At 57.5% G+C, this 16,724-nt stretch overlaps 1 protein-coding gene across 2 annotated transcripts in view; it reads left to right on the plus strand.

The window, feature by feature from the left end:
• CSPG4 (chondroitin sulfate proteoglycan 4) overlaps positions 1-16,724 on the plus strand; it is a 39,109-nt gene continuing 22,385 nt past the window's right edge. The window contains exon 1 of one of the 2 annotated variants that reach the window (XM_047795429.1): positions 1-172. In XM_047795429.1, coding sequence (XP_047651385.1) covers positions 85-172 — 88 coding nt within the window. In that variant the 5' untranslated portion in view covers positions 1-84. Of the gene's footprint in view, positions 173-9,672; positions 9,785-16,724 lie in introns of those variants that run through there. The other variant, XM_047795428.1, reaches the window with a different exon arrangement.

Here is a 16,724-nt window from a genome sequence, read left to right on the forward strand (position 1 = left end):
GTCCCAGCCCGCGCCCGTTCTCTCAGCGCGAGCCTCTGGTGTCCAAGCTCCGCTCCTCCAAGTCCTGCCGCCCTGCCCGCCGCGATGCGCTCGGGCCCGCGGCTCCCGCGTCCGGCCCCCGCCCTGACCCTGGCCTTAACCTTCGCAGTGTTGGCGCGCCCGGCGGCCACAGGTGAGTGACGGGCCTGAAACCCCGACCCTGACAGGAACTGCGGCGGGTTCCTTAGGTAGAGAAGAAGGCCGGGAGGACCCAGGAGTGGCCCCCAGACCGCGAAACTAACGACTGCACTTCTGCCACCCCAGGCTAGGGTCCCTGGCCGTCGGACCTCACCCCCAGCGGATGCGGGACCTCCAGCGATGGCTCTGGATCTGGGGGGTCATGTGGGCTCCGGTTCTCAGAGGTTGGCCCCAGGGTCTCTTGCCTAGGGCGTGGCTCTGTGAGGGCTGCCCCCTGTACCCAGAGGGGTCGCCTCGGGGCTGACTGGGTTCCCTGTGCCCCAGCAGGCTTCCTGTGACTGAGTTGGTGCCTAGAGGACACTTAGTGACAGCAAGAAGCCAGTAGCCTTGCCTCAGACCCCAGGCCAGGAAGGGGGAGTGCTGTGAGGCTCGATGGGGAGGGAGTTCCCCATGCGCCCCAGCCTCCACCTCCTCTGGCCTCCTCCAGCAGCGCCCGGCTCCTGCTCCCCTTTTTCCCCTGAGTGCGTTTCCAGCCCGGCCTCTTCACCACCAGCTTCTCCTGTTCTCCTCCCCTCCTGTCTCCTCTCTCCTCACTGAGAAGGCCTGGTTGGTGACAGATGGGACCACCCACCCTTCAGCCTCCCAGAGACAGGACTGGTGCCCCTCAGATATCCTCTGCCCCTCAGACAGCCCTGGGCAACCTACTGCCACAGCTCGCTGTCCCAGGCTTTGGTGCTTTCCCCAGCACAGAGAGAATGCCATCGGAGAGGGGCTAGGACATATCCCGTCTCTAGTGCAATGCAACCCCCGCCAATGCTGCGTTCTTGCCTTAGTTAAGGCACAATCTAGTTATGCCATAAGAACTGAGGCCTCAGGGCCCATCAGTCATTACTACCCATGTATGTATGAATCAGTGCTTCAGCCTCCATCTTCGGGACCATGCCAAGAACAACGCTGAGCAGAAGGGCCTGTGCCTCCCTTCCAGGGACCCAGGCCACACCCCTCTCTCCATCAGATGGGGAAGCCAGCTCAAATAGACAGTGATCATGAAGTGCCCAAAAGGGAAATGAGTCAGCGGAGGACGCCCCCCCCCCCCAACTGCTACCACCACTGGGTTGGTCAGAGCTGGATCCCCAGGCTCCCTGTTCCTGTCCCCAGGGACCCCGTCCTCCAAGGTCTCAGGGCCTGGATGATGGGCTGGGATTCTAGAGAGATGGAAAGGGAGCATCTGAACTGACTAGAGAGATTCGCTCATTTGGCCCTCAGACTCCCTCTGAGGAAGAGACTCCAGCACCCCCTCCTCCTTGGGCTTCAACTGAGAGCCATTCTCAAATACCTTCTCGGCATCAGTAATGTGCAGACATTGTGCTGGGCAGTCAGGCGTGCACAGAAATGCATAGGCTGAACTTGGACTCATTCAGGAGGCAGAAAAGCAAATTACAACTCAAACAGCAGAGTTCCCTGATGGCCTAATGGTTAAGGATCCAGTGTTGTCACTGCCGTGGCTCAGGTCACTGCTGTGGCACAGATTTGATCCAGGGTGCAGGAAGTTCCACATGCCTTGGGTGCGACAAAAAAAAAAAAAAAAAAAACCTCACTCAGCAATTCCTATCATGTCTGCAAAGATCCAGATGAGGAATATGGTGAGGATAAATTCAGAGGCAAGCTAGGGCAGGGCAGAAGGTGATCCTTGAGCCAAGCCTCAGAGGATGGGAAGGCAGTCAGAATGCCAGGTGAGAGCTCAGTGAGCAAAGGCTCTGAGGTGGGTATGAACAGAGGGAGGGTGAGATAAGAAGGCCGGTTGCCTGACCAGAAGGCATATATATTTTGAGCACAAGCCGGGAAGTACCATTGGACTAGGGCTCAGAAATCTGAAATAGCGAACTGTAGCCTGCAGCCTATGCCCAGTTGGCAGTGGGGAGCCAGAGAAAGTTTTAGAGTGGAAAACAGCATGTTGCCAGTGGAATTTGATAGCAGCAAGGTGACCCCTGTCTTTAGGAGGGATTTGGAAATGGTGAGGGGATGGGAAGCTGGTATCCACTTCCCCCTTCCAGAGAGAGCACCCCTCCCAGCTCTGTCACCATTCCTGGCTTAGCTCCCTGTCCTGGTCTCTGTAGTGGGGCAGCCCTTCCTTGAGAAAGGCATCAGTCATTCTCACCCCTCCTGGACACCTCAAACCCCAGAGGTCCTCCACTCTCATGGACCACAGTGAGGCACACTGCTTTCCCTGCATCATCAGCATTCCAGAACATCCAGGTCATGGGGTCTGAGAGTCAAGCACCCTTGGAATCCATCTGGCCAACTATCCAACTATGCAGACAGGGAAACTGAGGCCCCAGGGAGGAAGCAAAGTGATCCAACCCAGAGAGAAGGCAGCTGCCCAGCAAGAACCCCCAGTTTCACTTTATGGCCTGTGTGGGCAGCGAGGCTTGAACTACTGTGCCAGGGTGGATGATAAGTATGGTGTCCAGCTCCTTCGGAGCCCTGTGGGAGGCCCAGCAGAGCCACAAGCCTTGGGGAGGTTGGGTTTGAGCTGATGTGGTTCCAGTCAGGGAGAACAGCCTGAGCAAAACCAAGAGGTCAGAGTACGCTCAGAGCATGCAGGGCCAGTGGCTCCCACACCTCTTCCCTGCCTGGCCCAGCTGACTTTGAGGACAAGAGGCTGAAATGGGACTCAGGGAGGAGTACCTGGCAGAGAGGGTTCCTGTGTAATCCTGGTGAGGGCTCTGAACTGATGGGGGTATCTTAGAGAGCAGGGCTGGGGTGGAGGCGGGGGAGCGTCAGGTGCAAAGAATTGAACCAGGGTAGATTCTGTTGCGTTTAAGTATGATCTAGGCGGACCGATGGTGCTGGAGACAGCCTCTGAACCGCGTGTGTGTGTGTGTCTGTGTGTGTGTCTGTGTGTGCACGCGCTGCCCCAGCCCTCTAGAGCAGGACAGGGGCCAGGGCCCTTGGTCCAGCCCACCCAAACTCTGAAGAAGCTGTTCCAGAACCAAGTATAACAGAGCCCCCCTCCCATCATTCGCCTGCCCAGCCAGGACAAGAAGAGCCTTTCAGGGCTGCCCGCCTGGGGGGCTCAAGGAGGGGTTTTGCACCAGGTGGGCCTGGAGGCTGTGGGGTGTGTGTGGAGAGCGCTCAGAGGAAGTGTGTGGGGAACTGGGCGTGCTGCCCGGGAGGGGGCGGGCAGAGGAGGGGGAATTGGAAATAGCCTGACTCCACACTCACTAGCGCATACAGATGTGGGCCCGCACACAGAGCACACACAACCCTGCACACAGCCAGCCTTGCTCACAGACCTGGGCTGGGTGGTGCCTTCAGGGAAGCGGGTGAGGACCAGGAGGGGGCAGGGGTGCTGAGCTGCGCTGTGCCTCCTGTTCAGTCCCAAGAGCAAACAAACAAGGGGGGTCTTTGGGTCTGGGACTTGAGCCTGCTCCTTTCCAGGTCCCCCTGCCCCTTTACTGCCTCTTCCCAACTCCTGGCCCCTTCCAGCTCCCCTTTTGCCTCCAACACACCCCTGACCCAGCATGTGTCCAGTTCTGGAGAGCCTTCTAGAGTTAAGACTCCTTTTCCAGGTGCAGGCTTAGGGTGTGTTTCCAAAGTACTGTGTTACCATTATTACTGAATGCGTATGAATAATTTCTTTTGGCCACACTCACAGCATGCGGAAGTTCCCTGGGCCAGGGATCGAACCCCCACCATAGCAGTAACAATGCCAGATCCTTTAACGGCTAGGCCACTGAAGAACTCCTGTATGAGTAATTTCTAAATGAACTGAATTCGTATGAACAATTTTGCCCAAGGATTCTCCCCGGGATCAGGGTTCCTGGCTCTCTCTGCCTCTCAGAGAACAGGGGAGAGGATGGAGCACTCTCATCAGAGCTCCAGGATACCCCATGGAGGCCACTAACCATGGTGTCCCGCAGCCTCACAGCAGCCCTGCAAGTCAAGAAATATTCCCATTTTACAGCTGAGGAAACTGAGTCTCTGAGAACAGCAGGGACTGGCCTCAGGTCACTCTTTGGGCCCACAGACCATGATGTTCTCACTCACCCCAATAACAGCTGCCTTTCCCAGATCAGGGCAGGTGGGCAGCCACCTGCCAGTGGACTCAGGCCCCTCAGCAGGAGGGGGAAAAGAGAGCTCCCTGAGGACCCTGTATCTGTGATCTCCTCAGACTTCTCCAGCAAGGGCCCCCCACCTTTCCAAACCCTCCCCACTTCCTCACAGCATAAGCAGATCCTCTTCAAGAAAGCCTACCATCTCTCCTTGACAGCTGGGGTGGCAGATAAAGCCACATTTGTCTCAGATGTAGGGTAGCGGCTCTGGGGGCAGCCACGAAGGTGGCTTGGTGGTATGGCTCACCCATGTTCTGGACAGTGCCTCTCCAGTTGACCATTTCTTCCGCCAGCCCAGCTCCTGCCCACACCCCTGCCGCTCCCAGCCCACAGAAGGGCCAGCTCTGCCAGCTCTGATGAGCATTAGCCAGGCCTCCCACCACTGCTCATGCTAAACTGTTTCTGTGTGTGTTTCTCTCACAGTTTAAGTGTCCTGGTGGGCCAGTGAGGCTGCCTCCCCTCCCACACCTCAATGCAGAGACTCCCCACCCCCAGGCCAGCCCCCCATGGTTCATGGCTCATGGTTCATCGCAGCTGCTTTCTCAGAGTCACATAGCAAGTCCTTAGCAGGCTGGGGGCTCTGCCTCTCTGCTCTTTGTCCTTGAACCCTGGTTTGGGTGTGGCCTTCCCCATAGGATCAGCAGCTCCCCAAGGGCAGACCTCCCCTCTGCTTTTCTCTGAGGCCCCTACTATCTTGCTGCTCCCAGGACTGGGCCCACAAGGGGCAGGCAGAGAGATCACTGAGCCAACCAGGGGTTTTCCAGCTGTGTCCGAAGTGTTCTGGGGCTTTACATTCCCATATCTGGGAATATGGCATGCTGGCCCCATCCTGACTCATACATAGCAGTCCCATGAACATGTGTTCATAGATTGAGGTTTTGTATAAGATATGGTTTTGATAAAGCATTCTGTGCTTTAAAAAAAAAAAAAAAAAAAAAGACTTGAAAACCAATGAGTTTCTTTGAGTTAAAACATACTGAGAGCAGGGGAAACTCAAGTCAGGTACAAAAAAGGACTGCATGGCTTTCAAAGAATTCAACTCAAGATTGATAACAACAGCCCCTGGAAGATGTCCCTCCGCAGGTGGACCGAAGTCTGGGGGCCTAAAGGCAGGAAGAACACAATCCCAGTTTCCTCCCAGCCAGGCCTGGGGACCTGGCCTCTTCTGCCCCAGCATCCCACTCCCGCACCTCCTGGAACCAAATGGACGTTCCTAAGTATCCAGGTAGACAGCAGCGTCATGGTACCACCTGCCTGCAGGCCCAAAGATACCATGACTGTGGCTGGGCCCTCTCTCCTCCCTGTATATCTGCCTCCACGTTAAAGGTGATGCTGTCTCCCACAGGCAGGCTGATGAACTACACCATCAGAGAATAATCCATAATCCCTGGCACCTTTGCCCAAACTTTTGCCTACAACTGGTCTTCTCTCTTTCTCCCCATCCTTCAAGGTCCAGCTCCAGCATCACCACCCCTGGGAGCCTTTTCCAACCATTGGTTATTGAGGCCTACAGCCTGGTCTGCTCCTCTTCTGAGGCCTTGCCTTCCCTCTCTGTGGGATTACAGGCCTTTCCCTCCTTGCCCTTACCTGGCTCCTACCCATGTCCCATGACCTCCATCAGTGTGACACCCAGTAGGTTGCTCAGCAGCCTGGCTCAAGGCCTAGCAAGAAGAGTGTCCAGCCTCTGAGCCAGCAGCCTGGGGGAAGCCCCCAGCTCCACCTCCAGGCCAGGGCCTCTAGCCTGGCCGGCCTGCTCTCTGGGGAGACAGAGGGGGTGAGGAGAGGAGACCAACTTCCGTTCCCACCTAAGAGCAACCCCTCCCCCACCCACATTTCAGGAGGAGCAGCTATAAATATCCGTGGGCCCAGGATGCTGATTCCCACGACACCGGCCCCTCCCTGCTCCTTCCCTTGTGCACAGCGACTGGGGCCAGCTCAGCTCTCCTACAGCTGGATGCCAGCCAGGCAGGCCTCAGGCCCAGACACACATACAACTTCTCACCAGAGGGAGGGAAGAAACGAATCACCCTTTTTGGGTGTCTTGGAGCGGCTAAGGGTGAGCTCTCCTCCCTCCCCTCAGTCCTGACTCAGGCCCCATGTCTCCCTCCTCTGAGTCCTCAGCTCCTGGAGCTTTCTACAGAGTTGGGGGAGGCAGGAGGCCATGCTCGTGGGAATAAAGAATGGCGTTAGAGAGCTTAAGATTTAATTCCAGGAGTACCTGTTGTGACTCAGTGGTAACAAACCCAACTAGTGTCCATGAGGACTAGGATTCAATCCCTGGCCCCACTCAGTGAGAGTCCAGCATTGCCATGAGCTGTGGTGTAGGTCACAGGTACGGCTTGGATCCTGCATTGCTATGGCTGTGGTGTAGGCTGGCAGCTGTAGCTCCAGTTGGACCCCTAGCCTGGGAACTTCCTTAAGCTGTGAGTATGGCCCTAAAAAGACAAAAGAAAAAAAAAAGAGATTTAATTCCAGCCCTACCTATCACTTGATACATGACCTTAAGCAAGTGATCTGGCCTTTCTGAGCCTCAGTTTTCTCCTCTTTAAAATGGGATCAATAATCCCTACCTTCTGTGTGTGCTGAGGATACTCCTTTGCCTGGAGTAAATGCTCAGTAGGTCCCTGCTCCCAAGGTTGCTGTTATTCTGTTATTACCATCTTCTTCTGAAGTTGGGCAAGCCCAGACCTGAGAGAGGGGGTGCTCCTGCCTAGGAGTCTTTGAGAAAGTTTCTAAGGCAGGGGAATGGATGGGGTGACCCAGGGAAAGGCTCTGTGTGGGTTGAAGTGATGCGAAAGAGGGGTGGTGGGCTCCCAAGGGAGCTGTCAGCCAGCCTCTGCCTGCCAGCCCAGGACCCTTCAGAAAGGGGAGGGGGGTCCTGCATCTGACAGACTCAAGTGGGCTGAGGAAAAGCAGGACACCCCCTCGCAGCCCCACTTCAAAGCCTAATGGCCCCTTGGATGGAGATCGATGAGCAGAGATGCAGCACAATCAGTCTTTTGAACGAATGACCAAATGGAACTCAGACCCTGTCCTGAGAGAAGGAGTGGGCCAGGACCTTTTTATCAGATGGGGAGACTAGATGCCTGTCTTTTCCTTGCTCTCTGCCCACCCTTCAGGGCTCCCTCTGGAGGTAGGGTCAGAAGGCCAGGGCCTGGTGATGTGAGATGGCTCCCATAGAGCTCCCATGGGGCTATTACTGCCACTCATTAAGCAGTAGTGGCTGCATCATGAGGAGCAGACTCCAGACCGAAGGAGCAAGGGCCCCTCTCTGCCCTGCTGCTTGGACCCATCACCAGGTTGGTGATGCCTGAGTCCATGTACATGTGAGACCAGAGTTGGTGGAGGTGAGGGGAAGTGAGTCTCTGGCTATGGCTACAGAGTCGGGGGAGGAGCCTAGGGGTGTGCCAACTGGAAGAACACTCTGGATAAGATGCTGGCATGAGCCTGGGCCCACAAGTCAAAATCCCAGGGTGTGGGCCTCCTCTGCCTCCACCCCCATAAAGGTAACTCTTTGGAACAGACCATTGGGTAGACACTGGCCAGGTCCCCAGATGTGTGCTAATAGAATCCAGCCTCCTGCCCCCTCCTGAGGCTCCATATCTGGGCCTTTGGTGCCCATGTGCTTCCGGATACTCATCTGGAGCCCAGCTAAGCTCCTCTGGAGCAGGTGCTCAGAGGGGGGCCTGTTTTTCCAATTGTTGACAGGCCTGGAGCAGGAGAGATGTTGTAGGGGCTTGAGCCAAATGTGTAATGGACGCCCTTGGGATACCTGGCCCTGCTGTGTGGCCTTGGGCAGAACTTTGTCCCTCTCTGGGCCTCTGGGTAGGACCTTCAGTCTCCAAGGTCAGCTCTAAAATTCTGAGCTCAGACACCTTGGGAACAGGACAGGGGTCTCTGCTTCTATCCAGAGAGAGCTGGCTGCTTATCTGGGTCTACACATAAGGCAGGCTGGGCTCAGGACGGGACTGAGAGGCAGTGCAGCCTGCCAGAGCTCCCTGGCATTGAGAAACTGCTTTCCTAAGTTGGCACAGAGCCTTGGGGCTCTCCTGGGATGAGAGCAGTGGCTCCTCTCCACCCCCGGTTCGCATCTTCCACCCCCTGGCCCCAGCCCCACCCTACCCAGAATAAACCCAGACCACCCCATCCTGTACCAGCCAGATCCACCCAGCCCCTCCAGAGCCAGTTGAGTCACTGCTCAGAGCTGCTCCTTTTTTTAACAGTCTGAGTCACCGGTTGTGGCTATGGCTCCATGACACATGCCCCAGGCTGCAGCTACCCCACGGCCCCTAACAGCACAACCAAAGGAGGGGTCTGAACGGAGGCTGGCAGCAGGTGTGAGCCTAGGCCATAGCCTCCACTTGTCACCCTTCCAGGCCTGGAGATTCAGCCCCTAGCAAGGCAGAGCTTAGACCTGCCCCCAGAGTCCTAGAACTATCCCGCCTCCTCCATCCAGGACAGTCCTTCAGGGATCTTGGCACCAAAGCCCATCTTCATCAGCTCTAACCCCACAGCTTTGCTTTGCCTCCAAAAGGACCTGGGCCTCCCAACATTAGGTTGCCAGGAACAGAGAGTCTCTAGGCCCTGGGCCATGGGGGTGGTGGGAGCAGACAAGGCCTGGCCTTCTGGGGTGTGGGCCACAGAGATGCCTGAAACCTGCCCTTCCTCACCTGGACCCAGCTCAGCCTGACCTCTGACCACTCTGCGCAGAGCGCCATGAAGACATTCTCTGGACAGAACCACCACTTCCGCCCTTCCCTCACTGCTTCTCTCTAAGAGCTCCAGCTCTCTCTCCACACCCCTGCCTCTCCCTGTCTCCTCCTCCAGCCTTTCTCTCCATCTTTCTCCTCCCGCTCCTCTCTCCATCTGCCCCATCTCTCTGGCCCTGCCCCGTTCTCGCTCCTTCACCCAGTCCTGGTGACAGCCGGCACCCTGCCCCCCACAGGTCCTCCTCTGCCTTCTCTGCTTTGTAGACATAACATACCCTCACCTCCACCCCTTCCCACAAAGGACTCTGGCCCTCAGGGACCAATTCAGAGAGAAAATTTCCATCCCCCTCACCCAAGTCCCCTCCTTCCCCTGCCCCAAAGCGCAGGCTACATCCTGTCCCAGGGAATGTCAAGATCCCACAGGCACTTCCTTGGAGGCTGAGAAGGGGGAGCAGGGGGCCTGGGAATGGCTCCACCCCCCCCATGGCTCCACCCTCCCCCCCAGCCCCTGCCTGAGTAGGAGCCTGCACAGCCTCAAACCCCATCCATCTCCTGTCTGTGGCTATGGCCTCCAGCTATAAATAAGGGCTCTGATTCTATTTTCTTTCAAAACAAGCACCAGACTGTCACCACAGGCCCAGAAAAGCACTCCCTGGCTGGGGCAGTGCCCCACTCTGCCCCCGCCCATGTGTCCACCCTCTCCCCTGCCCAGCCCAAGCCGCAGCCCCACGGGCAGGCACTGGGGCCCTGGAGGGCACAGAAGCACTGGAAAGAAGCCTGGAGGTAAGACAAGGGTGGGGCCGGAGCTGGGGACAGCTCCCAGAGAAGCCGGTGCCCCTCCTCCTGCCCTCATGGGCCCCTACCTCCTTCCTTGCCATCTCCCATCACCAGTCTTGTCCCTGAGACTCACAATATTAACAGAGAGGTGACAATAACACAACTCCCCAAGCCATGGCTGAGTTTCTTTGCACCCCAGATGTGGAGAAGGAGCTATGGGCAGGAGGAGGCCTTCGTTCCTGAGGGAGCATGAGGGCGTTTCCCAGGCGAAAAGGAAAGAAGAGTTCACTGGGCAGAAGGCCTGGCCTGAGCAAAGGCCAGAGCGGGGACCTGGTAGGGGTGGATGGAAAAGGGCCCAGGGCCTGGTGTGGCTGGCGCACAGGATGTTTGAAGGAGTGAACAGGAAAGCCTGGCAGGGCAGTGGCTTCTGTGCCAGGGGTTGGGGCGTGATGGCAGGGCAGTGGGGAGCCATTGAAGGTGTCCAAGGAAGGGAGGATGCCAAGCAACTTTCAGTTGACCGTGGCCGTTACTAGCAAAAGGAGGCAGGAAATTGATTACGCCAGGCAAGGGGTGGTGACCATCTGTCTTGTGGGACGATACAGAGGAGCAAGGGGGAAGACAAACTTGAAGGCTAATTTAGGGGCTGAATGGATGGAACATGGGTGGAGGGAGGAGAAGTTCAGCGATTTTCAGATTTCTGCCCAGCAGTGGGTGGGGGGCTTTACTGGGTGATGAGCAGGTTGGAGGAAAGATGATACTGAGTGTGGTTTGGGGGTTCCTATAGGTGTTCCTGGCATAGATATCCAGGGGGCATTGGCAGGAGGGTCCAGCGCCGTGGAGAGTTGATGCTAAAAATGGAGATGAAGGGAGTTCCCGTCGTGGCGCAGGACGAATCCGACTAGGAACCATGAGGTTGCGGGTTCGATCCCTGCCCTTGCTCAATGGGTTAACGATCCGGCGTTGCCGTGAGCTGTGGTGCAGGTTGCAGACGCGGCTCAGATCCCGCGTTGCTGTGGCTCTGGCGTAGGCCAGCAGCAACAGCTCTGATTAGACCCCTAGCCTGGGAATCTCCATATGCCACGGGAGCGGCCTAAGAAATAGCAAAAAGACAAAAATAAATAAAAAAATAAATAAAGATGGAGATGAGGGTACCAGACCAAAGAGGCAGTGCCTGAGGCCAGGGAGGAAGGGGTGGGCTGGAGAGAGTGCAACAGGAGCCAGGCACAGCTCGGTGGGTTGGAGGGCTCTGCAGAGTTAGTTAGCAGGTAGGGGCGGAAGGCAAGGAATTATTCCAAGAAGAGTCAGGCCATGGAGTTCCTGTCGTGGCTCAGTGGTTAAAAAATCCGACTAAGAACCATGAGGTTGTGGGTTCAATCCCTGGCCTCGCTCAGTGGGTTAAGGATCTGGCGTTGCCATGGGCTCGGCTGTAGGTCACAGACGTGGCTCGGATCCTGCGTTGCTGTGGCTGTGGGGTAGGCCAGCAGCTACAGCTCTGATTAGACCCCTAGCCTGGGAACCTCCATATGGCTCAGGCACAGCCCTAGAAAAGGCAAAAAGATGACAAAAAAAAAGAGTCAGTCCTGCCAAGCAGTGGGAGTGGGAATGGGGTCTGAGTCTGAGGATCTCTGGTCAAACGTGGTTAGCACGGAGGCCACCAGCGAGGACACTGAGATTTCCCGGTCTACCCTCCACACTCCTGCTGGCACATTATCAATGCCAGGAACTTGTTTCTCTTCCTGTCTGCTGTCAGACAGCTCTGCTGATAGAAAACCCCTCCTATAGGCCAATACCCCCTCTGTGTGATCCTTGCCTTCCCTCAGGTGCTCATACTTTCTCTGTTGGTATATGTGAATGGCCCTGGATGGCGGGTGTCCCATCCTCAAGAGCCTCCAGTCTAGCCAGGCCAGTGGCCTCTTAGGCCAGAGGTAGCTCTGCTGTACCCACTGTGGTGACCACACCCGTCCACCAGCCACTTCTTGCTGGGCTGGCAAGGGGCCAGGTGTGTTGTGTGGGTGTGTTGGGGGTGATCCCTGACCCAAGCCTCTGCTGCCCCCAGTCTCCTGGATACAGGACTTCTGTCTGTGGGGTCATCACACCCCTCTTTCCTATATTTCAGATGGGGGAACTGAGGCACAGAAGGCAGGGCCTTCTCCAAGACACACAGCCTACTGAGCACGATGTGGGCCAAATGGGTCCAGGCCTCTGTCCAAACCCACAGTCATCGCTTCCACTATCCCCCATCCCAGCTCACACACTCACTGTCTCCAGGCCAGGCTGCCAGGCTGGGGAAAGCCCGGAGACACCTCCCCAGCAGCCCTGCCCTTAGCGGTTTCTCATCTCAGAGTGGAGGGAAGATTTGGAGCTGAGCCACAGGCGTCCCAGCTCTGGCATGTGCCCAAGAGGGGATGGCTTCTCACCCTGGGAAAAGCCCACAGCCCCCACCTCTCCACCCTCTCCTCTGATCTCCAAGACCCCAGTGATCACGGGTGGCACTTATCACTGGTTTCTGGAACGTGCCGTCTTGAGCTGGCCAGCCTTGAAGAAGGTCCCGCCCTGATCCGGCCAGCCCCAAACCAGACCCCATCCAGCCACAATGGGCGAGGCCAGCTGCCAAACCACCACGGAAAGCAGATACTCCCCTCCCTCCCCCCCTCCCTCCCACCTCCACGCCTGACCCTGACGGAGGGAGCCCCCAGGACAGGAAAGGAAGGAAAAAGCAAGTCTTCCCCAGGCAGGGGGCCAGCTCTCACACCCTCCTCCCTCTGGGGCCAGCGGCAGAAGCTCCACTTCCGATTCACAGGCAGCAACCAACCCCCACCACCTCCACCTCAACCACCCCGCTTCTGTGTGCACACATTCCCCCCACCCCCGACACCCACAGCACCCCGCTCTGGAGCCACCCCCGCAGGGCCTTGGATCCTAGCCCTGCCACTGCTCCTCTTGAGGCCCTGACACAGAGGATTGCTATTTTTGAGCCTCGGGGTCCTCACCTGCAGAATGGGAGCTACTGACAATGACCCTGCTGGGCTGCGGGGCTACAGGCCCAATGCCAGGCGAAGGCCCTTCACTTCGTTTCTTCCCTGCAGAACCCCTGCAGATACTTGGGGAGAGGACCCGTAGCTGAAGCCAGTGACCAGGGTCAGGACTCAGCTGATAGCTGAGGAATCTGCTGTTCCGCCCTGGCTTCCTTGGCCTGGGACCCCTGAGCTGAGGATCCCACTTTGCTTCTGGGGCCAAGAAAGCCAGAGGGAAGGAGATGTGGAAAAGAGTGTAGAAATCCACCCATCTCCCCTAAAAGGAGGAAAATTATAAGGCGAGGAAAAGCCTCTCGGAACTGCTCCATGCCACAGCGGCCCCACCCCTGGGGAGCAGCGGAGCCTCCACAAAGACTCTTTTGAGGGCCCCACTTCCTCCCCGCCCCAGCCCTCCAGCCTGGGTGGACTCAGGGCTGCTTCTTCCAGCAGAACCTCATTTTCCCTCCCACTTCCTCTGAGCCCGTGTGGCCCCAAGGTTAGAACACATGGCTGGGAGCCCTGGGCCCCAGCCCTGCCCCGGTCAGTATCTAGGGGCCAAGCTCAGCACCTCCACACACACACCCTGCCCCCAGTCCCCTGCTTCCTCTCTGGGGTACTCACCTTCCAGAGGGGGCCGCCGTATTGGAAGTATTCCCCAGTTTTTTCCCCTCCTGAGTGGCCTCCGGATACTTGGGGAGGGGACCAGTAGCTGAGGCCAGTGACTAGGGTCAGGGCTCAGCTGATAGCTGAGGAATCTGTTGTCCGGCCCTGACTTCCTTGGCCTCACAGGGAACCTGAAAAGCAGCCAAAGAGGTCAAGTACCCCGAGAGTGAGTCTCATGGCTCAAGGGTTCTAGGAGCAAGGAGGGATGGGGCCGTCTTGACCCCAGCGAGGACTTCACAGTGTTGAGAAGGGGAGATAGTCAGGCAGGGCCTGACATTCCTGCACTGTATTGGATAGCTATTGTCTCTCAAGGGGGAAGCCTACTGATTTTTTTTATTCTTTTTCTTTTTTTCTTTTTTAGGGCCACACTCTTAGCATATGGAAGTTCCTGGGCTAGGGGTCAAATTGGAGCTGCAGCTGCCACAGCAACGCCAGATCTGAGCTTCATCTGTGACCTAAACCACAACGCACAGCAACACGGGATCCTTAACCCACTAAGCGAGGCCAGGGATCAAACTCACATCCTCGTGGATCCTAGTTGGGTTTGTTTCCACTGAGCCACGAAGGGAACTCCAGAACCCTGCTTTTTTAAGTCCCACGTGACTCTGAACTAACATGCTGTTTTTCCTATGGCCATGGCTTGCAGGGCATGAGAGGAGCCGGCGGTCGGCGGCCGCTGGGATGGCTGGGGGTTACTCCCCAGTCTGGAGTCGGGTAGGAGAGCCAGGGGAGTGAGCACTCTGGGTCTGCCGGTGTGTGAGCATCTCCTAGGCAGCCAGCCCTGGCAGGTGATGAGCCATCTAGCCTTGGCTGTGTGACCCCTGTGTCACCACGGCAGGTTATGTTGTCCTTTTGATCTGACCCAAAGTCATCCCTGTAACTTTCCCCCTTGTTACCTAAAGTGTAAACAGCCTTGATGGAAGGTCAGATCGCAGTTTGGGAGGGCTGAGCCTTGGGGGTCTGTGGGGCCTGCTGAAGGAGGGGTAGACACCTGAATAGACATGGTGACAGCATCTCCCTTGCCCAAGAGCTCAGGGAGGAAGGCATGGCTTGGAGTCAAGGTCCAGTACCCAGAGCCAAGACTGGCCCTACTGCGCCTGATTCTCGTCTGTCCACACTCACCTCAACCACTGTGAGGCGTGGCATTGACATGCACCCCTGCACACTCAGGCCACCTGCAGCCCACTGAGGCTGAGCAGGGGTCTGCAGGCTCTGTGGGGCTGAGTTCTATCAGCACACTTGCATCCCCAGCTCTGAAGTGGGAGGGAGCGGTGCAGGGAGCATCAGCCTGGGCCAGTCCTGGGGGCCAAAGCCCTGGTTCTGCATCAGAGAGAACTTTCCACTGACTCCAGCCTCCTTGGAACTGCCCCGGCTTGGGGCAGAGTGCTGGTAAGGACAAAGCAAGTCCTTGGAGGCACAAGGGAGGGGATCAGGCCTGAGGTCTAGAAGACTCTGACTGGGGCAGAGCACAGGGCCCATCCCCACACACACACACAGGGCCAGCATTCAGCCCCAGGTGGGCCACACACACACACACCCTTGAAGGGAGACAGAGAGGCCTTCATCCCGGCTCTCCCAGAGCTCCCCACCCTGCAGACTCTCTCAGGGGGACTCTCCCAGGGGGACTCTCCCAGCCTTACTGCTGCCTTCCCAGGATCTGTACCCCTGGTGCCAAACCCCAAGAGGCTATGGTGGAGAAGCCCAGCCTTGCCCCAGAGTGGGACCCCCTCCCTCCCCAGCTGGTTGGCGGGTGCCCCCCTCCTCCCCCTCCTTGCTCTGTCCACAGCAGCAGGCTCACTGCCAACATCCTGCCTTCTCTGTGTCTCTTGGTTTTTCCTCCTCCATCTCCTTCCTAAGGGCTCCGTTTGGATCCCTGAGTTCAGTCTTTGTGGAGGAGGGGGGTCTTTATTTCTCATTCTCAGTTTTAATACCTTTCTCAGGCTTCCTGTGTCTCCCAGGTTAGTTCTCCCTTATATTTGTGAGTGGATGGGTAGATGGACGGATGGACGGATGAATGAATATGGGTTCCCACTTCTCTCCCCATCCATCTCTCAGCTCCTGCTCCATCTCAATACCCCTGGGTGTATCCCACACACACATCTGCATGTCCAGGTCTCCCACCACCCACCCTGCTTGTAGGGCCAGGCTATCCTACCCAGCAGCTCTGAGGTCCCAAACTTTCTCCCTTATAAAGTCAGGCGGCGGCAGACACCCAGGAATGCTGCTGCTGCCCATGACGCATGCCGGCTGTGGGGCCGCCCAGCTGCCCCCAGGCAACCAGGAATGTGGTGGGAGGGGGGCACACAGAAATTGATTGCCAGGGGGTGAGGTGGGATGGGGGTGCTCAGGCAGCCCGGGGCTCAGACAGGTGGTAGGGACAGGAGCTGCAGGCTTTCTGCTTCTCTCTGTCAAATTGCTTCTCCACCAGAGCCTCAGTTTGTCTGATAAGTGGAAACCAGCAGTACCCTACTGCAGGGAAGGGCCACGGAGAACTCCCATCACCAAGGAGTGGGGGCCCCAGGGTCGAGCAGGCAGGCCTGGCTCTCTGGACTGTCCTGGGGCAAGGGCGATGCTCACAGTTACAGCTGGGACAGGACAGAGGGAGGAAAGGACCAAAGACCAAGATGGGGGAGAAGAAGAAAAGCAGAGGCAGGGACAACGGAGACGTGGGACAGAGACAGGGAGAGAGACAGTCTGGCTAACCCCAGGGGTCCTGAGGACCCAGAAGGAGCATGGTCTGCAGCAGCCCCCAGACTGGAAAAGGCACCCATTCTTGAGACCCCCCAGGCCAGCCTGAGAGAGACAGGAAGGCCAACGCCTGCTGACAGGCAGGCAGAGGGTGGAGCGTCATGGTGGAAGTAAGCCTCAAGTTTGGGGTCTCCCAGGGACAGGGACCAAGTTCCCATTCATAAACATCCTAGGAGTGCCCCAGGAGCCAGGAGATGCCAGCACTGCCCATGCTGTGCCAGAGGGTAGCTTGTTGGGGGACCTTGGCGGAGGTGTCATCTTTCTGTGTGAGAAGGGGCTTGGCGGGAAAGGACAGACTCTTTTCTGTGCCCCAAGCCCTCTCTCGGGAAGAGAGATGGAAGCACCCGCCCGGGGCCCAGACAGCAGCGCCCTGTTCATGGGCAGGAAGGGTGGGAAGCTGTGGGATTCTCCACCTTCAGCAAACCTCTCGGATGGATGGGTGCTGGGCGGGGGGGGGGGGGGGGGGGGGGCGGCAGCCCTCCAGGAACACACTGCCCCTTTCATGGAGCCGGCCGCAGCCA

This window comes from Phacochoerus africanus, chromosome 9 (assembly GCF_016906955.1).
Source record: "Phacochoerus africanus isolate WHEZ1 chromosome 9, ROS_Pafr_v1, whole genome shotgun sequence".
NCBI lineage: Eukaryota > Metazoa > Chordata > Mammalia > Artiodactyla > Suidae > Phacochoerus > Phacochoerus africanus.